The sequence below is a fragment of the Alosa pseudoharengus genome, unplaced genomic scaffold (assembly GCF_046254945.1).
Source record: "Alosa pseudoharengus isolate Yale_2024_CS ecotype anadromous, Long Island Sound unplaced genomic scaffold, YU_APseudo_1.1 YU_APseudo_1.1_scf_6, whole genome shotgun sequence".
NCBI classification, from domain to species: domain Eukaryota; kingdom Metazoa; phylum Chordata; class Actinopteri; order Clupeiformes; family Clupeidae; genus Alosa; species Alosa pseudoharengus.
Genome location: NW_027468848.1, coordinates 13071670 through 13095528, shown reverse-complemented (window position 1 = coordinate 13095528; position 23859 = coordinate 13071670). Strand labels below are relative to the sequence as shown.

The 23859-nt window shown below is 43.1% G+C and overlaps 3 protein-coding genes across 14 annotated transcripts in view; 1 reads left to right on the top strand and 2 right to left on the bottom strand.

The window, feature by feature from the left end:
- Positions 1 to 1442, top strand: part of camk2b1 (calcium/calmodulin-dependent protein kinase (CaM kinase) II beta 1) — an 80283-nt gene extending 78841 nt beyond the window's left edge. For all 12 annotated transcript variants that reach the window (XM_076269855.1, XM_076269852.1, XM_076269851.1 and 9 more), the window contains one exon: positions 1 to 1442. This exon is cut by the window's left edge and continues 67 nt beyond it. The gene's annotated coding sequence lies outside the window, so the exon portion shown is untranslated.
- A 3918-nt stretch (positions 1443 to 5360) lies between these two features.
- LOC143106200 (retinol dehydrogenase 14) lies at positions 5361 to 8240 on the bottom strand. The gene is made up of 4 exons (XM_076270416.1): positions 7860 to 8240; positions 7304 to 7546; positions 6720 to 7022; positions 5361 to 5806 (listed from the first exon to the last, which is right to left on the bottom strand). Exons 1-4 carry the CDS (start codon positions 7978 to 7980, stop codon positions 5547 to 5549), a joined length of 927 nt encoding a protein of 308 aa, XP_076126531.1. The 5' UTR covers positions 7981 to 8240; the 3' UTR covers positions 5361 to 5546.
- A 3203-nt stretch (positions 8241 to 11443) lies between these two features.
- LOC143106805 (histone acetyltransferase p300-like) overlaps positions 11444 to 23859 on the bottom strand; it is a 37519-nt gene continuing 25103 nt past the window's right edge. Inside the window, exons 18-32 of the mRNA XM_076271282.1 lie at positions 23577 to 23677; positions 23394 to 23474; positions 23102 to 23158; positions 22831 to 22908; positions 22653 to 22720; positions 22375 to 22525; positions 22047 to 22193; positions 21784 to 21897; positions 21509 to 21674; positions 21229 to 21387; positions 19405 to 19566; positions 18492 to 18773; positions 16478 to 18138; positions 11815 to 11911; positions 11444 to 11524 (exon numbers count right to left, since the gene is read on the bottom strand). Coding sequence (XP_076127397.1) covers positions 11444 to 11524; positions 11815 to 11911; positions 16478 to 18138; positions 18492 to 18773; positions 19405 to 19566; positions 21229 to 21387; positions 21509 to 21674; positions 21784 to 21897; positions 22047 to 22193; positions 22375 to 22525; positions 22653 to 22720; positions 22831 to 22908; positions 23102 to 23158; positions 23394 to 23474; positions 23577 to 23677 — 3405 coding nt within the window. The remainder of the gene's footprint in view (positions 11525 to 11814; positions 11912 to 16477; positions 18139 to 18491; positions 18774 to 19404; positions 19567 to 21228; positions 21388 to 21508; positions 21675 to 21783; positions 21898 to 22046; positions 22194 to 22374; positions 22526 to 22652; positions 22721 to 22830; positions 22909 to 23101; positions 23159 to 23393; positions 23475 to 23576; positions 23678 to 23859) is intronic.

Below are 23859 nucleotides of genomic sequence, written 5' to 3'. Positions count from 1 at the left end.
GTGTGAGTCCAGTGTTGGGTGGTTCTGAGCCGCTAGTGCCTGACCGTCCCGCACTGGGGAAAACCCCCCCTCCTTACCCAGCATGCACTTGTCTTTACCACGTCTCATGCCCCGAATCCCGCCCTGTCCCCCCCTCCCAATTGACTCCCCACTTACCCCCCTGGCCTCCTCGGTAACCCCTCCCCACCCCTGGAAGTGTATCATCGCCACCACCATTACCATCACACCACCACCATCATCAGACCATCTTTGCCAAAACACAAACAAACGTCTGTGACTCTCCCACCTGGTCCGACACCCGACCCAGCCTGCCAAAACTCAACTCAGTGGTCCGACCACAGCTACTGAAAAACACCATCCAGACGTGCCGGGAAGGAGCTCCCCCCCACAAAACCCACCGCCCCCCCCTGGACGTTCACCGGCAGCTGGAGTCCAGGAAGCCTGGTGGCGCAGAGATCCAGAGTTCCAGGCCTCAGTCTGTCAGCTGTGTCACGTTTTGTCCGACTAGACCACCCTCGTGTGAATAATGTCCAGACACTCACATACACACACTCATACTCACACAAGCACGCACACACACGCACACACATGCATTACTGCCCAGACACTTAAAACATACATCATGTAAAGTTTGATTTGTTTACTACAATTGTTATTATTATTATTATTATTATTATTATTATTATTACTACTACTACTACTTCACAATAGCAGATGTGTATGTAATTTGTACAATTCATATTCTGGATGCCTGTGGTATATAATTGAAGACAATAAGACAAATCCTACTTTTTAGATAGCATGACTTTTTCCGTATCAGTGGTGGCTGTTTTTATTGTGATGAAGTGGATCGCTTCAGTTTGATCTTGTCCAATACTGAGTCCACTCATATGTTCTGTAAACACAGTCGTTTGCCAGGAGAGCTGTGTGTGTGCATGCGTGTGTGTATAAGAGAGAGTGAGAGAGAGAGAAAGAATCAGTAACGGGCAGTATATTCATAAATGTGAATGTTTTCAGTTTTCTCTTTCAATCTGATCAGGCTACTTGACACATAGGTGTTTATTATCTCCAGTTATTGTGAAGGACACACATTTGACTTTGGCCTCTGAAGTGTAACTTTAAAGTGTAACTTTAACACTCTTCCCTTCTTAGCCTACCAGTGAAGAGTTTCGGTCAAAATATTTTAAGAATGGCCTTTATTTTAAGACGGGCTTTATGTCAAATCCCTCTAGACTTGCATTAGGTAGTAGGTATGCTTTACTTTATGATCTATCAAATGGAGTACATATCCAAATCCTTGTGCTGGTGGTTTAAAGGGACACCAGGCAACGTTTTCGTGTTAATTAATCATCTTCGTAAGTCGGTATATGGTTAAATGACTCATTACAGGGCGAATGAAGGCTCTCTCGCCCGCCCCTACTGCCTGTAGGAAGAATATCCCACTTGCATTGCACAGGCTGAGATTGTTGCAAACGTGTGTATAATGACAGAGCCGGCGAAGAAGCAGCGAAAACTCTTGACGGAAGGCGCAAAGAAAAGGAAAAGAGCTTCAGACCGAGCGAGGGGGAGTTTCGTAGAGAAAAAGCATCAGGCTTGCCTGGTGTCCCTTTAAGAAATGTTCCCCTGCAGTTTGTCTGTGACGGTGGCTGAAGAGAACCATGCGCTCCAAATCAGACCATATCACAGCGCTCCAAATCAGACCATATCACAGCGCTCCAAATCAGACCATATCACAGCGCTCCAAAGACGGACCAGTCAGTTTAGATCTCTGGTTCAGAGGGAAGCAACTTAGTATAAACTAAGGGGAAAAAACCAAAAGAGATAAAGGGATAAAACTGAAGTGTGTGTGTGTGTGTGTGTGTTCAGGAGTGCAGTATTATCTTCAGGGTTGTGCGATGCTGAATGTCAGGGCTCTATGTAGGAAGTGATGTCACGAGTGTGAGCATTTTATCACAAGGTGCATCAGTGCTTCTGTTTCTTACGCCTGAGTGATTTCATGTTTTCAAGTTTTCCTCTTTTTTTTTCGTCTTTAATATCATTCATTTGTGGAATATCTACTTATTGTCATAACTATGATTATTATAATGATCAGCTTTGTGTGCGTGTGGGTTTCAGGAAGGGAGGGGGTGTTTGGTTTTGTTTTGTTTTTTCTCTCTGAAGCAAATATAGCATTTTTTCAGTTGTTTTGAGATTGTGTCAGGTGAAGTGAGGGACAGAAGAGGCCTCTCTGCTTCACGTTGATCCACATGAGGGAGGAGCAACATGTTGTTATAGGAGTGTTTTCTTTTGGAAAGCAGCTTTGGAGGGCCCTTTTGGTTGGAGGCGCGTGTTGCCTGCCTCACCCTGGTCCACACAAGAAGGGAGAGAGGGCAAGGTGTTGTTATTGTAGGAGTGCTTTCTTTTGGAAAGCAGCTTTGGAGGGCCCTTTTGGTTGGAGGCGCGTGTTGCCTGCCTCACCCTGGTCCACACAAGAAGGGAGAGAGGGCAAGGTGTTGTTATTGTAGGAGTGCTTTCTTTTGGAAAGCAGCTTTTGAGGGCCCTTTTGGTTTAAGGTGCGCGCGTGTTGCCTGCGGATGAAGAGATGTGTGATGTGTTTGCCAGATTAGAAGGTGCTGCCGGGTCGGGGCTGTGCTTGCTCTCCCCTGTCTCTGTGGCTGCTGCCGTTGGTCCGGCAGGCAGCAGTGGAGAAGGAGACATGCAGGTAGTTTTGGGCTAAGCGGACGCCCCAAGGTTTTTTTTTTTGTTTTTTTTTAAGCGAGTTCACTCCAAGAACGTTCTCTGTGTTTGGGGGAACAAAAGGAAAAGTGTAGGTAAACAAGGGACCCCCCCCCCCCCATAAGGAGAAAGATAAAGAAAGATATTTATGAGCTTTAGGAGGGGACTTGACTGACTCCGTTCTCCATGACGACCACAGCTGTACTGTGATGCAGAGCTGCACAGAGGAGCTTCATTGTGGCGGAACAGGCGCACAGCATGCGGATGGCGGATGGTTTGGGCATGGTTCTTGCCATATCTGCCATAATCCAATGGGAGTGACCCTCACCCGACTGACTTGTCCAGGGTCTTCCCTGCAGACGGACTGTCAGTTTTGTCGGTTTGGTCCTCAGGTTTTTATTTATTTATTTATTAACTTATTGTTTTATCTTAACATCTTGAAGTGATTATTTTTGGTGTCTTTATTTGTTTCGTTTTTTTTTTCTTCTTTTGTTTCTCCGTCCCTCCTCTTCCATCCCTCCTCTTCCGTCCCTCCTCTTCCGTCCCTTGTACAGCTTCTACTCTGTAAATGTTCCATTCAGTGGAGCGTGACGTGTGTTCATGTACCAACTGTTCAGCTCCACACTGTACGGAAAGCTGACACGAGTGTTCAGTTTGATCCTTTGCTACTGAGAACAATATTGTGTGGGGTTTTTTTTTCTTTCTTTTTTCCCTATTTGTTTTCTTTTTAGAAACAAAAGGGAGCTTCAGTGTCAAAGTACACAGACTGACAATGCAAAAAACAAATAAACAGGTCTAATTAACCCGTTTCAATTTCAACCACAGAAACATATCATCCCTTGCACCCCACATCCCTCCATTTACTCCCCAGCCACAAGTTCGACCACATCACACTCATATTTCCAGCATTACTTTTCTTTTCCAGCTAATTGTCCTGGTGTTAAAGTACAGAGCAAGCTTACTTTGCAATTCTTTGATTGCTATTGCTGTTGGAGGAGACGTGCTCCGTCATCACGCAGGAGGAGAATCAAAAAAGCTTTGAATCGATCGTTGGTGCCGTACGTATGTGGTCACTGGTCACACCAGGGGGTTGGCGGTAACCCGTCCCCCCGATCGCCTCTCCATCTCCCCCCCAATCTCCAGCACTCCGCCCTAAACCCACCAAACAAAAAAAAAAGGAAGAAAAACAACGGGGGAAAATACGCATGTAAAAAATGTACCCATGTTCTTCTCAGTGTGTTCAACATTGAAAAGCATTTTTTTCTCTCTCTTAAAGTGTCCAGATGCACATTACTAAGAAGACAGTACAGCATTTAAAAAATTACAGTAAGCAAAGCGTCTGTAGCTGGCATTTCTTTGCATGACAAGTCAACTGGACACTAGATTTGGTGTTTTTTTTTTTCCTTTTAACCTTTTCATTTTCTATCGAATGCTGGTTAACTGAACCTTTCTCTATCTATTTTCTGAGCTTTTTAAGTGCATAAAATATTTTTGTCTCGATTACTATTATCATTATGACGATGAAGCTGTATATGACTATAACAGTGATGAAAATGAAGGTGACTTATGATGAAGAGTGTTACAACTATTCTTTGGCATGCTTTTTTGGGGGAAAAAACAAAAACAAGGCTCCTTGTTGTCTTTGCAGTTCCATTGTAGTGTCCATTATCAAGGTCTGCAATAACTTTATAACCATGCTTCCTCTTCAGACCATTTTAATGTATAGATACTATAAGATAGAATGAAAGATCTGCAGTTTCCAGTAGTGCTGCTTGGTAGGGAACTACACCTCCCCATAAAAAAAGCACAGTTGGCTGGAAATCTAATGTACCATAATAGGTATCAGCAGGGTAAGGCCATAATTTGACATCTTGTCAGTGTCTCAAGAATGCAGGTTTGCAGATTTGCCAATCGGGTTATTTAATTATAGACTACAAATGGATCTGAAGACTCTTCCCCTTTTCTGTGTATAACTTACAGCTCCTCCAGAAATGTTTTAGGCATATGGCAATTTCTTGACTCAGAGCTCTGTAATAGAGGGATAGCTTTCTTGTCAGTACTGATTGACCCTTAAGTTTCAAAATTAAGATAAAGTAACAATGAGTATGGGGACATGCCAGTGAATAGTATTGCAGCTCTTAAAAAAACTAGATCAGCAATATCACAGCTGCTATTCTACATTCTATAGTTCTATATGAAGTTCTACATTCTATAGTTATATATAAAGTCCAGTTAGCAATCTGCATTGACAACACTGACCTGAGGTTTTGCTCTTTTTTCAGTCTTGCATTTCTTTCACCTTCTGTTTTAAAAAAAAAAACTCAAAGCAAAAAAAACAACTTGTATAAAAATAAAAGTTTCCTCTAAAAGTTGAGTCTTCACAATTTTCCCTTTTTGTCTGTTTGGGTTTCTGTAATTGAAAAAGGCATTATTTGCTATTTCTGATTCTTACAATGACTACTGCTCTGTTCTACAAACATGCTTTTCTGTGTTCCCAGACTTAAGGCAATGTGTTCAAAAAGTGTTATCAATAAAATGACTATTAAAATAAGACAAAAAATGACCACTCATCGATTCTCCCTTCTCTCTCGTCATCTTCCTCTGCATGTCTGAAGTGATCATCTGAAAGAACCATCCCTCAGCGAAACATTCCAGTGTTTTTAATCAAAAGCAACTTTTATATTCGCTCTCACAATGAAACTTCAATGTAAACAAAGGGGACAAAATGATCATGACAAAAAATGATGACATCATAATAAAGAACATATCCTCAGTTGTGCAATAAATAATACTTCATATAAAATGGATATAAACGAAATAGGAGTTCATCATCAGGCTAGCCTAACCAGTCTTTCACTAGCCTCCCACAGCTTCTTGGCCACTCCAGGGTCTTTAGCGAAGGGTCTCAGTGTGGCAGGCCTACAGTCAGTGAAGTAGCCGCCGTTGTTGTCAGTGACTCTGTCCGACACGGCACAGTAGATGACGGTCTGCGCTCCCAATTCGCACGGCACAAAAAACATGAACATGATCACCTGCATCAGGATTCGGAACAGGATGGAGAAGTGGCATGTCCAGTTGCTCTGCACGTAGCCTGCAGGGGGCGACAGGAGACAAACGATGCAGTCCTCAACATTGCACAAAATGCACTATACAAATAAGGTTTGATTTGATATTTATTTATTTGGAACAGCGGTACTCAATCCTGCACTTACCTCTTCAGTTTCTTGATCTACTACATACTGAATAGGTATGTAGTAATATAGAATATGGTGGCTGTAATGCATGAAATTATGTATATTTGAGTGGGCTTTTTTTTTTCTGTTATAATTTCGACAGTTTGTTTGAATGGACAAGGTCAAGTTGCCTTTCCAGCACCCATTTTGAACAGGTCAAAAGAAGTGAGATGCTAATGTTTCCTGTGTACAATCTGACTACTGATGAATATTGGTGGTTTACAATATATGATTGTCTCTGTCTCAGCCAAAAGAGATGGCTGAGACAGGATGTTTATTGTAAGCAGACAGAATGTTTATACCTACAACGGCAAATGCTGTATCACCCCCCCCCCCCCCCCCCCAGACAGTAGAAGATAAGAAAACTGTCTTATAAACTGTCTTATATTCTGTCACCATATCTGACCCCTCGTTCTTCATCTCAGGTGTTTTTGTGCCTGGGCTTTACTAGTAACATTTTATGCTGTATTCAGTGTGTGGCTACACCCTGCTGTAACATTCATTTGAGTTTTTCTTGTTGTAACCAGAATAGCAAGAACTACTATTTTTCCAGCCAGCTTCAACATTTTTATTGGATTAAGTCAACTGATGGTGTCTTCATTTGGAATTACAAGAAGACAATACAAGCATTCTTCACTACCGGTACGTACCCAGAGAAACAAACTAGGGCATAGTGATCACCACTGCTCCTGGTCGGGGCTGTTATCAGGGCCACCGCAATCCCATGGTGAGCTACTACTACCTGTCTACCCAAGACCCATCTGTACTCACCTGGATGCACGGCATACGCAGTGACCCCCTTGCCATCGGTCATCCTGGCCAGCTCCTGGGTGAAGTAGATGTTGGCCAGCTTGCTGCGGCAGTAGGTGAAGAAGGGCAGCAGGTTGTAGTTGAGGTCCTGGAAGTCCAACTTCTGGTACTTGTAATTGTCACAGGTGAGTGTAATCACCCGGCTCGGGGCGGACTCTTTCAGCCGGCCCAGCAGCAGATTGGTCAGGAGGAAGTGGCCCAGATGATTCACGCCGAAACACATGCTGAAGTTGTCATCCGTCCAGTCTAAAACACTGGGTATACCTTAGGGCCACAAATATTATACGTTTGATGATTGCCTTTGGTGATTAGAAACAGCAACAAAAATACCTTTTTTTGCAAAGAGTGGCACTCTGACAAAATTGCTACAGGCAATTCATAATTGGACTGGGTCTTTTATTATTAATAATAAAATAACATAGATGTACACATGCAGGAAACAGACTCAAACGCCCTTCTGCTATTGTGAATAACTCATCTAGCCACATTCTCTTGATCCTCTGACCGTGTGACATTTTTTCAATAATGCATTCAGGACACCTCACCCGCATTGTTGATCAAGATATCGAGCCTCTTCTCCTTTTGCAAGAACGACGTGCAAAATTCCCGGATAGACCTCATATTAGCCAGATCCAGCTCCATGTATACGACGTTGACATTGTGGCTTCTCGCCTTGATCACCCTCACAGCCTTCTGAGCTTTGTCGACATCTCTGCAGGCGATGATGACACGGGCTCCCCTTATCGCCAAGGCCACCGCTGTCTCTTTGCCAATACCAGAGTTTCCTCCTAAATTAGAAAATACAACACGTTTCATGTCCATGGTCCAAATCAGATGTAAATTGTCAGAATGTCAAAACACGTAGCCTAGGCCTAGCCTACTACAGGCTACTAGTAATAATCGTTAAGCTGATAAATGCAAAAAGTATGCTACCTTACCAGCCGGCAAGGAGTCAAAGGGCAAAGCGCTTTAAATAAAAATGTGGTGGCAGTTACCGATAGTATGTTGCATAGCCTGTGAATTTCCCTCACGGGATCAAATAGTATACTATACTTAACTGGCATAGCATAGCATAGCCTGAGAAGAGATTGGTCTTCTTACCAGTGATAAGGACTGTTTTACCATCCAGCCGTTTAACATCTGTGCAGTACCTCCTCCTTTTCATCCATTTCAAAATCAAAAAGCAAACCAAAGAAGTGATAACTGTGTATAAAATATACATTATGTAGCTGAACCCAGGTCGAACACTGCAGTTGGTTAAAGGGGTCGGCCCGGTAAAGAAAAATTACTTTGTTGGGGGTGGTCAACGATTAGCCTACACTTCGGGGAAGGCTTTGACCGTCTCCTTACTGTTTCAGGCAGATGATCGTCGATCTAGTAATGTAACATTATACCAATTATATTCACTAACATATCCGTGTGTTTTGTTGTTCATCAATTGAATTGTGCAGTCTGACATCCATGGCTGGCTGGCTGGTTTAGTCGAGCTTACAATATATTACTGCCCTCTAGCGTACAGGATGATACATTATATGACTGATATTAAAACTTTGTCGGACACTTTTTGGTAGGCTACAGTAAGCATACAACCTATCCAGTATTAATATTTAACCCCTCAACATGTGTTCTAGCCAGGTTGTCAGCTTAGAAAATGTTTTTTTTGGCCATTTTAACACTATATTCTTAAAAGTGGTAAAAGCGGATTTTTTTTCCAAAGTGCTTCCATTTTCTTCCATGTTACCTACTTTAATTTTGGCAAATGTGCAATATAATCATATTTATATGCAAGCATGATAATCATCAATAAATGCTCAGATACACCTCTCTCTCGATCATGTATTTCTCCTCCATAGTCAGGCTCTGTGGGGGGCACTAAAACTCCCACTGCTCTTACTGGCTCAAAAGCGCAGGCAATTGGATGCCTGCCTTGGTGGGTCTTTCCCATTCGTCCATATCCATTTTGTTGAGGCAGCAAGCTAACTGTGAAGCTATGACAGCCTCTATGTAAACAGCATAGAATGTTCCAACTATTCTCGTGATGTCATCATTTTCTGAAAACAAATGGCGGCACACAGCTGAAATTAATGCAACTTGTTTGTGCTTTATTCTGAATAAAGGGTCATATTTCTGACATTATTTGTTTTTATGGTATATTTAAATATTTAACTAGTGCTATAGAAATCTGTTTTATTTGACTGCTTCATTTCCACTTTAAGTGTCTTGAATTTTAATGGAGCAATATCATCCATAATATTAGCCATTTTTGAGTTAAAATGATCCAAAAGATAATCTACTGATTCTGAGAGTTCACTAGATGTCTGTGAGAGTGCTTGCTCAAAGAGAGCACTTGTGTGTTCATTTATGAGTCTCCTTTGTACTATCACAGATCGGTTCTGAGTGTGTGGTGACATAGACACATTAAAGAACACACAGAAATGATCGGATAAGGCTAGGTCTTTAACTGTTGTAGACATTGAGACCCTTTGTGATAACAAGGTCGAGGGTATGGCCAAGTGTGTTTGTTGGCCCCTGTACATGCTGTGTTAGGTTGAAGGTATAAGTAGTGCAATTAATTCCTTGGCAAAACCGTTTTCAGGATTATCCACATGCAAGTTTAGATCTCTGATATAATAAGACAGTCAAACTGTATGCAGATAGTTGACAACAGTTCACCTAACTCTTCAAGAAAAACTTTAGCTGAGTGTTTTGGAGGCCTGTAAATAGTCAGTAGTAAAATCTGAGGAGAAGATTTAATGAGTGAACACAGGTATTCAAATGATAAAAAAAAAGTCACCCAATGATGATTGATTGCACTTGTACTTGTTAAATTCTTCTGTGGGGACAGTATTGCATATGTTCTGGGAATGTGCTTAGTGAACACTTTATGGACTCATGTGTGTGGGAAAATACTCTGGACTACCAGTCCCAGATCTATGTTTGTCTGTTAACGCTTTAAACTTTAAAGTAATATACAGGGGAATCATTTTTGTGGCTTAACAGCAGCAAAAAAAAAAAAAAAAAATTCTAGAATATTGGTTTAATACAGAGATAAATGTACTGAAACACTGTTGAATGTGCAATATATAGCTAATTTTGAATACTCAACAGCCAGATTTAACCGGACAAAGCCCCAAACTATCTGCATGGGAATAGATAGTATACTGAATGAGCTCCTCAGAGACAAAAAATGCATGTTTTGTTTTAAGTGTACAACTGTTTTCCTTGGTTTTGACTTTTGCTTGTACTGTGGTGAGTCAGTGTTTGTGTGTTAGAAAAAAAAGATCACTGAAGAATTCAGAATACATTACTTTACTACCCGGAAATCTGTATTATCTCATCTCTGCTGCACATCGGAACCCCATTGCCACCTCCAACAAATTATTTTTCTTGATAACCGAATGGCATGTCGTCCATTACCCACTATCAATCCTCAGATGTACTTCAGGTGTTTGATAATGGTTTTAGTTGATACAGTGAAATAGCAAGACTGATGGCCTAAGAGGCTACAGAGACACACTCTGTGTTAGTCCGATTCCACTGAGGAATTATAATTTGATGTAAAATACAAATTATCATGAAATAATGAAGTAATATCTAGATCTTAAACAGATAACTTGCAAATTGGTAAACATTTACTGTATTATGCCTAAAATTACAAATACAGTCCATATAAGTAATGCAGAGTCCCCATCAGCAATGCAAAATAGAGAGAGAGATCTCACAAAAAATATACAAATTATACAAAATACAATATTTGTGGGTTATTTAAATTTGTTTTGATAAAGATTATTATACACAGCCATAGGGTGTCTTATATTTTTTAATGATGATCTAGTCTAAGGCTAAATTGTAAAATTCCCATATAACACCTTGGACAGCCGTCATATCAACCCTGGTCCTCAGTAGTCATTGTATTATGAAAGTGGCAGGTGGGATACAGTAGGATACACTCAAACACAGCATACAAAATAATTCCAAATAAAAGTTTTTGGTATTTATTTTTGTCCCATTATGATTCTGGCACTTACGGCCATATACGGTTAAGTGTACTGTGCAGGTGTTGTGATTACGAGTGTCATCATTCTGATCCAATTTGCTTCAAAATACAGGGGCTTAATGAACCAAGTAGACTTTATGAACCAAAGCTTAATGCTCTGATAAAACACATTGTTGGTGGAATTCATGTCCAGCAGCCTTGGTATCTACTGTAGATTCTCAAATCATATTTCTTAATGACCTTAACAAATACCATGCCTGCAGACAGTTAGCATTAAGATTAAAACAGTAGACATAGGTGTTGAAATTATATAATAGGTACAAAGTATCTCATATAACCGTATAAAGTATCTAATATAACAGCACAAGGTCTCAATGTGATGTCCTCTGATGTGTGGTGTAGAGCTGTTGTTTTGATGCCATTTGATAGGGCATCATTATGCAAGCTTCTGGTTGAGATGTACATTTGCATTTAGTCATTTAGGTGGCACTTTTATCCAATGCCACTTACAACAATAAAGACAGCGTCACCAGTTGGGATATTGTTATAGTGCAGCCATAAGTACTACTCACATAAAACAGGATAAAATAGGATAACAGTTCAAGCCAAGTCAAGGGAGGAAGGAGACGGCTGCATCATTACTCAGATAAATACAGCCATGAGCCATCAATCAAAGGTTGGCAACCTGTCAGTGCTGGGCCCGCCACTTCTCTTCTAGCTCCTGCTGGATCTTGTAGCTCTTTTCTGCTATGACATGGTAGTACTCAGCCTGAAACATAATATGATATGTCACAAACAAACAGACAAAGATGGATAGTGCCAGCCAAAACCATAAGAGTGAAGATACTAAGTTACCATTATGCAACCAAACAAAACACTCAACTTTAACCTGTCCTATACACCAGCCAATGACCACACACACACACACACACACACACACACACACACACACACACACACACACACGTGAAGTCCAGACAGGAGCCGTGTCTGTTTCTCCAGCAAACTGCTCCCATCCAGACACAAGTCAGAAAGGCACTGCTGTTGTCAGACTCATACACGGCCCCCCTCCACATTGCGTGCATACACCACCAGGTTCTCCATCCGTGGGTCCTTCAGAGCAGTGGGGTCTGGTGTCGGGAAAATGGCCTGAACACTGGAGTGCGAGACGAGGGTGAGTAAAATAAATGGGAGAATCATGATCTGGACATGCAATGTGATGTGACAAAGTTAATGAAGAGACATGAAGAATGTCAATAACACAACTGAAAAGAGTTTGGTAAAGCATGGTGTGTCTGTGTGTGTGTGTGTGTGTGTGTGTGTGTGTGTGGCTTACATCTTGTGGACGACATGATTGCACAAAATCCTGTGTGATGTCCTCATGCCAGCTCCTCCGTGTGGGCATGGTGCTGCTACCGTTCACCAGGCTGCAGTGAGGAAGAGGAAGAGAGACGAAGAAAGAAGAGGAGAGAGCACTCACTACCTGCAAGTAGACCACTAAAACCTTTTGTATTGTAAAATTGGAATTGAAAAAATACTGTGTGTAACAATATTGAGATGCATATTATCACCTCTATGGCAGATCCCACTGTAAATACTATTATTATAACATGTATAATGACACACTCTGATACACTCTTTCTCATTATCAGCAGTCATTTCATGACTTTTTGTCCCTTCCTGGCTGCTCCCCATCCATCTTGTGCTCCCCCTGGTGGTGTGGTTTGGTGCTGCTGTTACAGATGGACGGATGGAGGATGACTCCCACTGTATGTCCTTTGCCCAGTTACACACACACGCACACACACACGCACGCACACACACTTTAATGCTTTTATTTGGACCTTAACACAGAATAAGTTACAGATCTAAACATTGATGGAAATATGTTATACATTCACACAGGTCTGATCAAAAGCATATTACATTGTGCTATTTTCATCACACACATACACACACACACACACACTGACTGTCAGAAAGAAGTGAACTTAAGCCTTCACGTTGATTCTTTTTCTCTGTTGTGTCCTTGTGGCATCTGTGAGTTGCTGACCTATTGTCTCTGCATTACAGATGCTCCGAGATGGCAAAGCCAGGGGTGATGTTGGGCCTAAGATCACCCCAAAGAAAGGTGAGATACACGCACTCACACACACACACACAGACACACACTATTCTCACCCCAAAGAAAGGAGAGATTATGATAAATTCAGTGTGTGCTGGGATTGGATACACCTAAAATAAGATCAGATGTTTGTCAATCCCAAAATCACTACTGTGTTTAGAAGTCTAATGTCTTCTTTCCTCCTTCTGTCTTTCTTTTCGTATCAGCACCTCTATGGTTCACACCAAGTAGAAGAGGACTCGCAAACACACACGCACGCACACACACACCTCACACACTCCCCCTGCTCATGGCTCGTGTTTCCCTCACCCAGCTGTGCATCTCACTTGCCTCTCGACAGCATCTCATTTTTATCCTCCACTTTCTCAAGTAGCATTGGTTCTCATTACAGCTGCTTATGTTAAGAGTAACCTGCAGCTGCAAACCCCTGTGACAACAGCAGTGCCCTTCTGCACTGCCCCAACTTGGACATGCCCATGTACAGTACAGTCCCCCATACCGTTCAGATGTTTTAAAATAAATCTGAAACGATTGTTGAATACAAAAACTGAGGCAAGGAACTGAAGAAGATATTAAATTGCAGATTGATAATTGTTAACTCAATCCCAATGTCATAAGAGTTGCAGATTCTTTTTTTTTTTTTAGAGTAGCCGGCAGCATAGGGAACTTTTAATAAAGAATGCATGTGATGACACTTGATGCAGGAGGTCATGTTTTTGATTAGGGTTTTTATTTTGGGTGGATTGTTGGAGTGGTTGGGTAGGTAGGGTGAAGTGTAGCAGTCAGCCAGCTGTAGATTTACCTTCTAGGACCCTCCTCCCACTCCGAGCCAATTACACCCCTCACAAACCTCCAACCCTTTCAGACAAGGCCAACTCCTGTCCGTTTTCCTGGTGCTTTTTGAGATCAGTGTTAATAGCAGCCATTTGGACCTAGACATTTTGAAGGAAAACATGTCAGAGGTCGATAAATGTCTCAAGATACTTCAGGAGTGTTTTGTTCAACATAATGGATGAGCTGCTAAATGGATTTTTGCTAACTTTTTTTTATATATATATTAGGGGTGTAACGGTTCATGTATTCGTATTGAACCGAAACGTTACGGGCGTCACGGTTCGGTGCATGAATTTACACGGAGAATACACGGTATAAAAATACATAAAACTCGTGTGCGGATTAATTAATGTCATGCGCAATTACTGTTAAGTAGCGAGAGTTACGGGAGTTCTTTAGCGACACCTAACGCTAATCTGTAGCCTCGCCTTAGCTCTGAAGCTCTGATTGGTGCCTATGTTCTTTTTTTGTCAGGTCGTCGGTCAAGTCAGTCAGTCAGAGATCGCAAGTTTGAGAACTTCAGTTACAGTAACGTTAGTACAGGCGAAAGAGTGGTGGATAAGATGAAACTGTGTGTCGGAGTTGTTCAGCAGTTGTTGGGTATTTGAGTGGAAAAAATGCTACACATATTAGAAGCCATCACCCAGATGATGTAGGCTACCAATCACTGAAACGAGGGGTAAAAAACTTCCCCTGCGCTTCAGCAGCCTTTGGATACATATACAAATAGGGCCAAAACCTATGGCTTAAATTAAACGATTTCGTAATGACAGAAAGCTATGTAAATCGCGTGGTAATTACCTGTTGGGGTAACTTGTAACTTCTCACATGAGGAGCTGGTAGTGTTAACTGCATAGACAGCAAAGTGACAACGCTAACCAGGCTAATAAACAAACCATGCTACGGTGAGTTAACGTCAAAGGGCAAAGTCACGTGACTTCTAGTTGTAGTCTGTTTATGAAATGAAAGGAGCAATTTCGTTTTTAAAAAAAAGGCAAAATAGTGTGATATTTTCACAGTTAGTAGGCTAGATTATTACTTTACACACAATGAAAAATATTGAGGCAAATTGTAGACCCTTCCATATACAACTAAACACAGATGTTGAAGGTCTTGCTTAAGTGGATTTTTAAAAATATTTTTTCTATGTAATTTGCACTTTCAGAAATAAGAGATGCTGTAGGCCTATTTTCAGTTTTATAGCTGATTGTTTTATTTTGTTTACAAGTTACAGATGGAGTCTGGGTACTTATTGTACTGTTTAGCCTACATCTTACACACTTCAGGCTGTTGCAGATAGCTCAGGAAAGAGACTGTAGGACACTAGGTGGTACAGCCTAAGAAATGTACAAAAAAAAATGCTTTCTGCATTTTTGTTTTGCTTTTCCCTCCATTGTACCGAACTCGTACCGAACCGTGATGTCCGAACCGAGGTATGAACCGAACCGTGACATCTGTGTACCGTTACACCCCTAATATATATATATATATAGCAAGTTTACGTTACCTTCGCCTCGTAGTTTTTTTCCCTCTTGGCAAGATTTGCACCTTTTTTCCCCCATGACCACATAAATCCATGTGTTTTAATTTCCTCTCAATGTTCCTCTGTTGACCATCTAAACTCTAAATTATAATCAGTCATGGTCTTGGCGGACCAATCAAACGATCTGATTTTAGTTGACTTGTAGAAATTTCAAAAAGTATAGCCATTGGTTTATTTTCAGTTCGTTTTGTTAATCCACACCAGAAATTATGATTATGGTGGAGAGTTAAATTAATGTTTTCATCCAAATAACTACCCCAAGTGAAACCAGCAGGGTCTCAGTTTTACGGCCCATTTTGGTCCCTATAATTCATGTCCAACCCTGCAACACTGTCGCTTATTGTGTGTCTGTGTGTGCGAGAGTGAATCCATATAGAGGTGCTGACTGCTGATCTGCTTGCCATGTATTGTGTGTAAAGACAGACAAGAGAGAAAATTACACAAATTATTTTTGTTTGAGGGTTCTTTAAATTTACTTTCATTTTTTTAGGTCAACTTCACAGGAAGAGAAAAAAACTTAAACTGACCTAAAGTTGGAATGAATAAAGATTATTATTCACAGCCAAAGGGTGTCTTGTATTTCTTAGTGATGATGTAGGGCTAATTTGTAAAATGCCTATAAAACTCTTTGGACAGCCGTCATATCAACACTGGTCCTCAGTAGTCATTGTATTATGAAAGTGGCAGGTGGGGAAGAAGGATACACACACAATTTAAAATATATATATATATATATATATTATTTATTAATATTTGTCACCTTATGACTCACAGTAATATACTCTGCAGATCATGCTGAACCATTGTGATTCAAGAGGGGCTTAATAAACTAAGACTTTATGAACAGAAGCTTAGGCCTAATGCTCTGATAAAACACATCATTGGTAGAAATCGAAGGCTGGCACCTTGGTTATTATGTAATACATTATGCCGTGCAGGAGAGCATGGAGAAGGGCCTGAAGTGTATTCTACATGTACAGTAGGGGAGTGATGGTATAGTCCGCCTCATCCAAGAGGAAGTTTTGGAGATGATGGAGTAGCTGCTGGACAGAGAGGCTGCTGCTGGGTGAAGTACTGTTGTGGCTCATAACTTTCTGTATTGTAGCAGTCACAAGGTAGCCTACATAACAAACCATTTGAAAAAATAAAGCAAAACCATAACTTTACAAGGAAGATAGGCATGATGTTTGGATTGATAATATTAATAACAATAATAATACTCCTGCTGCAGAGCGCTCATGGAGGCCATGCCTTCCGCCTGGCCCATGTGCATCCCTGGCTGAGGACCCCCGGGGTTCACGTTGACCTGCTGGCCATCCATGACCGCCGGGCCGCCACCAGGCGCTCCAGGCATGCCAGGGCCGCCGCCCGGTCCCCCACGTCCCAGGTACCTGCCGGCCGCCGCCCGCTGCTTGATGAACGTGGCCATGAGCTGCGGGTTGGAGCGCAGGATGTTAAGCACCTTCTGCTGCTGCTGCGGGCTGCTGGGTGAGCGCAGCGTGCGGAGGAGGTCCTGGAGGGCGCCCTGCGGGAGGTTGGCTGTGCCGCCCGGTCCTGCTACCGCCTGTCCACCAGGGCCTGCTATCATTCCCATGGGCCCTGGCTGCCCGGGCTGCTGCTGCTGCTGCTGTTGTTGTTGCTGCTGCTGAGAGGCCAACTGCTGCTGTCGCTGCTGCTGGGCTGCCAACATGGCCGCGTGGTTCATCTGGGTCATCATGGGCCTCTGCTGGGGGGGCATGCCTGGGCCGCCCCACTGCTGCGGTGGACCGCGCGGCTGCTGCTGCTGCTGCAGTATCTGTGGCGGGATCTGGCCCTGGGGGCCTCCCTGCTGGGGCGCCATGCCCGTACCCACTTGCTGCTGCTGCTGCTGTTGTTGTTGCTCCATCTGTGCCCGGGCTGCTGCTGCCGCAGCGGCTGCCGCCACCTGCGGGGGCAACCCCTGGCCACCCACCATGCCGGCTCCTGGGTGGCCCATGCCCATCTGGCCCTGGGGCTGGCCGGCTTGGTGGTGGTTGTGCGAGGGCATCATGCCGGCCTGGTTGGCCTGCCGCTGCATGATCTCCCGCTGGGCCAGCTGCCGCTGATATTCGGCCACTCGCCGGATCTTCAGGGCCACCTCCTGAGCGGCCGTGGGCTGTTGCTGCTGCTGGGCCATCCCCCCTACCGGACTCATCCCAGGCTTGCCCATGGACATTTGGGCCGGAGCCTTGGGGTTGTACATTCCAATGTTGTTGGGGTGCTGTATCTGCTGGACTGATGGAGGCTGCGGCTGTTGTTGCTGCTGCTGCTGCTGCTGTTGTTGTTGTTGTTGTTGCTGTTGTTGTTGTCCGTCTCCGATGCCCCCCATCCCCGGCATCAGGCTCTGCCCAGTGGGCGTCTGTGGCGTGCCCGGCGGGCCACATTCCTCCGAGCCCGTGCCCGCAATCTGGCCCGTGCCTTGCATGCTGGCCATGCGCCGCCGCAGTATCTGTGCCTGCTGGAGCCGGTGCTGCAGCTGCTGCTGCCGCAGCTTGTGCTTGATGTTCAGGCAGAAGGGCACGGGGCACTTGTTCTCCTGGCAGTGCTTGGCGTGGTAGCAGCAGAGCGCAATGAGCTGCTTGCAGATGGGGCAGCCGCCGTTGGTCTTGCGCTTGCAGCCCTTGTAGTGTTGCACCACGCGCTTCATCTTCTGGCACGAGGGCAGCAGGCACATGGCGTTGAGGCACTGGCAGGCGTGCACCAGAGACTGGATGCAGCGCTGGATGCTCAGGCGCCTCCAGTCTTTCTTTTTCTGCACGGCCTCCGCCTGGTTGTTGCTCCCGTCATCCAGGCCCAGGTCCAGCTTCTCCATCTTGTGCTCGTGGCCTTTGACGCTGTAGCAGCTGATGCACAGGTTGTAGTCCTGGGAAACAGAGATAGACCCGACCGGGAAATTGTGTTAAACGATGTGGAAACAGTGCATTTTAGTCAGTGCCAAAACTGAAGTTTTGAACAGGCATTCGACACATACACATACATACATTTATCTTTCCTTTCACCATTCTACTCGAGAATGAATCTGTCTTTCACTTTACTTGAACTGGAAATCAAAATCACCTTTACACATCAAGTATAAACCACAAAACATTTCTCATAGATCCTACAACCTGACTCTCCACTCCTTAACCCATGGGCCCATCTTCTCTCCTACCGACTACAGTGTTACAGTGTTACAAACATTTAGATGCCATTTCCCTTCGGGGGTCGGATTCTCACCTCGCACATGGTGCAGTGCCAGCGTGTCCCAATGCATTTTTTGCACTCATTGCAGGTGTAGGTGAAGATGCCTTTCCAGATATGGAAGTGCAGCTCTACCAGCATGCACATGGAGCTCCACTTGGAGTGCCGCAGTGAGGAGAACTCCAGTTGCTTGTTGTGCGGCAGAATCAGGAAGGCGCAGCGCCCGTCCAGAGTGCACGCCATCAGGGGGTCCGGGTCGACGATGGGCGGCAGTGCGTTTCCGTTGGGTCCGGTGCTCAGCTGGATCACAAAGAATGCCTGGTGGAAGGGAGGAGGAGAAGAACAAATCAGACAGACATCAGACAATGAAGACATTAATGCATTTTATTTCTGAAGAACAAATCAGAGAGGTTGTGAATGTTTTGCTTGGTGTACTTACTACAAGAAAACTGCAGCACAGGCAGGCAAAGGATTCAATTAAATTCAATTTTAGTTATATAGCACCATATTGTAAAAATAGGTCAAGTTGCATAATAGGGCCCAAGTTGAACTCCAGGTGCTTCATAGAGCCCAGCTCTGTCCAGCAGATGACATAGTGGACCTTTTGGACTTCTCTATCTCTATCAATATTATCTAAACATATGGTCTAAATTATGTTCTCTATTATCTAAATAAGAGATAACGGCCGCCGAGGTGTCCTGTTATACGGAATTAATGGACGAGGACGAGGGGCAAAGAACCCCGACGTGCAGCGCAGCCTCCGCCCGAGTCCATTAATTCCGTATAACTGGACACACCTCGAAGGCCGTTATCCCGCTTATCACCCGGTTGCCACTGTAAAGCAAAGGACGGTTTAAATGGTTCCATTTAAATAGAAGCTCACTAGCTCAGCTTGTTGTACAACTTTCGTTCTACTGGGGAGGGTATGTTCTACTTTCCTGTTGCCTACCTCTGTGTGCTTCTCCATGGTGGCGTAGAGTTTCTGGAAGAGGTCGTTGGACAAGTTGGGTATCCCGGGTTTCTTCTTGTTGGCTTGGCTCAGGCTGCTTTTGTTCTCTATTGTCTTGTTGTTGTTGTTGTTCTTGCCGTTCTTGCTGTTGACATTAGTGGCCTGTGGGAAGAATAATGAAGACATCAATGCATATTATTTCTGAAGTACCTATTCTTCTGAAACTAAAAATCAAAAGGTGAAAGTACCGTGTATGGAAGTAGAAAGTGGCAAAAAAACAGATAATGAAACAAAATACTGGTAATTGAATGACATTTTGGATTTTGTACATGCAGAACTGACACTTAAAGAGCAATTTGAAGGTTGATTTCATAACTGAATTTATACTTTATCTTGTCTGAATATGTATTTTTAAAAATGTATATGTACAAATGAATGTTTTACAAAACCTACGGTGAGTAATTCAGAAGAAAGTGTGCCCATTTTAAGCAGGCTCCTAAATAAGCCTCTCCCACCCACAACGTGTCATATTACGTAAGGAGAAGGTAAATTTAAATGTAGTCGTAAATTGGCGCTTGAGCTCTGCTGTCATTACTAGATGTAGATGCTGTAGATACTAGTCTGAGCAGTGGTGAGAGATAGAGGTTTTTGAAAAGTCATAATGGTTAATCATTGTGTTTTTTTGCTGAGTGCACTAATTCCAGCCTGTTAGGACATCACGTCCACCATTTTCCCAACATTTTCCTTTTGTGCAGGTAGCACTCCTCTGCCCGTCGTTCCTTCCTCTGTTCTCTCCCTGGCCCCTATCTCACCTAGGTAGCTCTTAATTATAGGGCGGTGTTATATATATATATATATATATAATTATTGGCACCTCTGCTAAAGTTGACTAAACACTGGTATAAAAATAATCTGTTTTATTTATTGAAAAAATTGGGACAAAAATAGGAAAAATCCAACTTTGAAGGGAAACCAATTTATTTTGAGAACAAGGAAAATCCCATAAAGAAATAAATATTTTTAACTAAAACACGTTGCTAAAAAATATTTATTTATTATTGAGATTTTCCTTTTTCTCAAAATAAATTTGATTCCCTTCAAGGTTGGATTTTTCCTATTTTCATTGTGAGATTACAATAAATCACCAACAGATTATTTTTTTATACCAGTTTTTAGCAGAGGTGCCAATAATTCTGGAGGGTACTGTATATTGGGCATTGTTTATAATCTCCTCTGAGTGTCAGGATCCATTACACCATTCAATGAACTTGACATGTTTGCCCTCTGTTACCTCACTTTCAGTTAATGGTACGTATATAAATGTGAAAGTTACAGTATTTTCTCACAATTGGTATGCACAAAACAGCCATACACAAACAGCCATACACAACACCAAAACACAAAAAAGAGTATGCACAACACCATTTCTTTTGGATGTGTCTGCTCCAGCCCACCTCTCAGACAGCAGCTTTTTCTGGAACAGACCTGGCAGTTCCAGTCGAAATTGCTGGTTGTGCTGATTTAGGATGCCAGATAATATATCTTCTTTTATTAACAGAGCCAGGGATGTGCATATTAGGTAAATGAGTGAGTGCTTCATTCCATGTTCCCCCCAGTTCTAAGCATGCACTACAGGCAGGAATTAAGGACTTTGGAGAAGTCAGTCTCTCACCATCTCCTCCCACTGAAATGAATGTTCCTTAATGATTGTGTAATGAACTGTATGCAAATATGATTAGGTAAGTATAGATGTATTCAAACCAAATCCACCGAGCTAGCCCTGATATAAGTCCATTGAACCAAGAGACTTTAAGTCACACTCACGTCATCACTCTCATTGGAAGTACTGGTCTCCCTCTCCTCATCCTCCTGCTCCAGCTCTTTGATGCACTCCTCCAGGACGTTGGGCCAAAAGTCATCTTCAAAATAGGGCAACTCTTTGGCACTGGCCAGGCGGTCCTCCGTGGCCTGTTTGAAGATGTCCTGAAAACAACAAACATCGTGGTCAAAACCAGACAAAACAAAAAGAATCAAAATAACATCCTTCAGACCTCTACTGAACATAAAGCTTGTGTCTATGACAACCATCGCGCTGAATGTTCACCTTGTAGTCATGTACTATCCTCTCGGCCACGGCCTTGTCCAGCATCTTCTTGTACCACTCCTGCAGTCTCTTGGGCTTTGGGATCTTCTGATTTATAGGGTGACAGTGGAAGATGTAGTCATCGCCTTCACTGGGTGGGCGAGCCCAGATATGCCCCTGGGTAAACCTACACACACAGGGAAGACATTAATACTGTTGGAACATCAGCAGTTTTATGATCATTTGCTTGCCCATAAGTAAGTTAATAATAAGGGTTAAAGGGTTTTGTGACTTACCCCAATCTTCTTGCGTAATCCAGGTACCCAAGATGGATCTCATAGTAAACTGCAGTCCTTAGACAGCGTGGCTGGAAGAAGTGGACACTGTCCACAAAGGATATGTGAACTCGCCTACAGGGGAGGAGGAGACAGACCAGGTAAATAAAAATTCAACTTAACTCAAGAGGTCCACAGAAAATGAATCCTCCAGAGTCATCAAGAACCTTACATCTTTTCCTCGATCGACCCATCACTCTATACAAAGACTGAGTGATACTCACCTCTGATTGGGTGGTGGGCAGTCAGAGCCATACTCCTGTACATGCATGCCAAAGAAGCAGACATCTACCCCATCAATGTCCTCAAACGCAAACAGAACTTTGGACCGGTAAGGAAAGGACTCCGCCATTTCTCCATTGTCTACAAACCTGCAGACCGACACACGCACACAAACACACACACACACACACACACACACACACACACACACACACACACACACACACACACACACACAAACCACAAACACTCTCATCTCATTATCCATGATAACACAATCATTTTACGTGGAGATTAGACTATAGGTCATCAGTTGGTCTCTGTGCTCACCTGGACTTCATTCCTGGTTTGACCTTCATGACCTTGTCAGAGATGTGAACCACACGGATGGTGACATCCCCAGCTTCGGGGTGAGCCTGCTGTCTCAGGTATTGGTTCACTCGTGTCTCAAGATAGCTGCTGAGTTTTGTCTGAGGGAGCCCTGGTGAAGGACAAAAGGCAAGATAACGTTAGTGACAACAATAGTGCTAAAGCTGAAGGTCCAGAGACGTATAGCACTCGTCCACTCCGCGTAAATGGTCCAGGAGTAAGGTCAGCAGTGTGCTTACTCTTGGCTGCATATTTGTTCTCCTCCCGTGACTTATTTGATTTCTTCAGACAGCCGTCACATACAAATCTGCAATAAACAAGATGAACGGTGTAAGGTCAGACAAGAGCAACTGTAAACTAGTTGAGAAGCAACATCAAATCAAGAGTGAGACAACACAGGAAGATCATTCAGCTCACCCTGATGGCCAAATCATATCATGGTGCAGAACACAGATTTGATGCATTTTACGCCCACAATCCAAACAGGTTGAAAACCTGCAGAGAAATACATAGCACATGCAAAGAATTAAGATGAATGAAAAATGACTAAATACACTTAACACACTATTTATAACTAAATGTTAACAGGGATTTAGAGGGTTATTTCTTTTTTGTTCTAATACACAGAGCAAATCTGTTAACACTACATACACCAGGGAACAAAGATTAAGTGACTAGTAACATGTACATTTCAGGATCCAGTGTGTCATTCTTCTTCTTCTCAAACAGGCCTTTGTTGATGGACCTGAAAAAGGGGAGGAATAGACACAATAAAAACTCGGAGACAAAGGCAGTAATGCTAACAAACAAACACAACTTGTAGCAAACACAAAGGAGTTAGTATAATTCAAATACCGGTAACCATAGGGCTTTTTGATGGTTATTGATGGTTTTGCATGGTGGTTAATTACTGGAGTTGAATCTGGCAAAAAAGACTGAGTCTGAAGGAAGGGAGGAGGAGAAAGAGAGGGGGTACTCACGTCTGAGGCTGGGTGGGGTCATCCCCCAGGGACACACTCTCACCCTCGACCTCGTTGAAGCACTTCTCACAGAAGTGGTACCTGTCAGCGAGAGAGAGAGAGAGAGAGAGAGAGAGAGAGAGAGAGAGAATGTGCACTCATGTATGTTTATGCCTGTATGTTTATGTGTGTGTGTGTTCATACCTGTTCTGATAACTCTTCTGATAACTGAAGTAAGCAGCATCTCGTGGTATAGTGCACAGCTGCTTGCCATAGCAGCATAAAGTTTGGGGGGAGAACTCCAACTGTAAAAGATGAGAGTTTACGGAGGGAGAGAAAAAGTGGAAGAGGATGAGATAGATAGTGAGTGGTGAGCAAAGGAACACACAAGACAGTGACGGCCATTGAGAGCTTCACCCCTACATTTGGAAACACATAACTTAGCCCAAGGCTGTATATTTTGTGTCACAATCGTCTGAATACACCA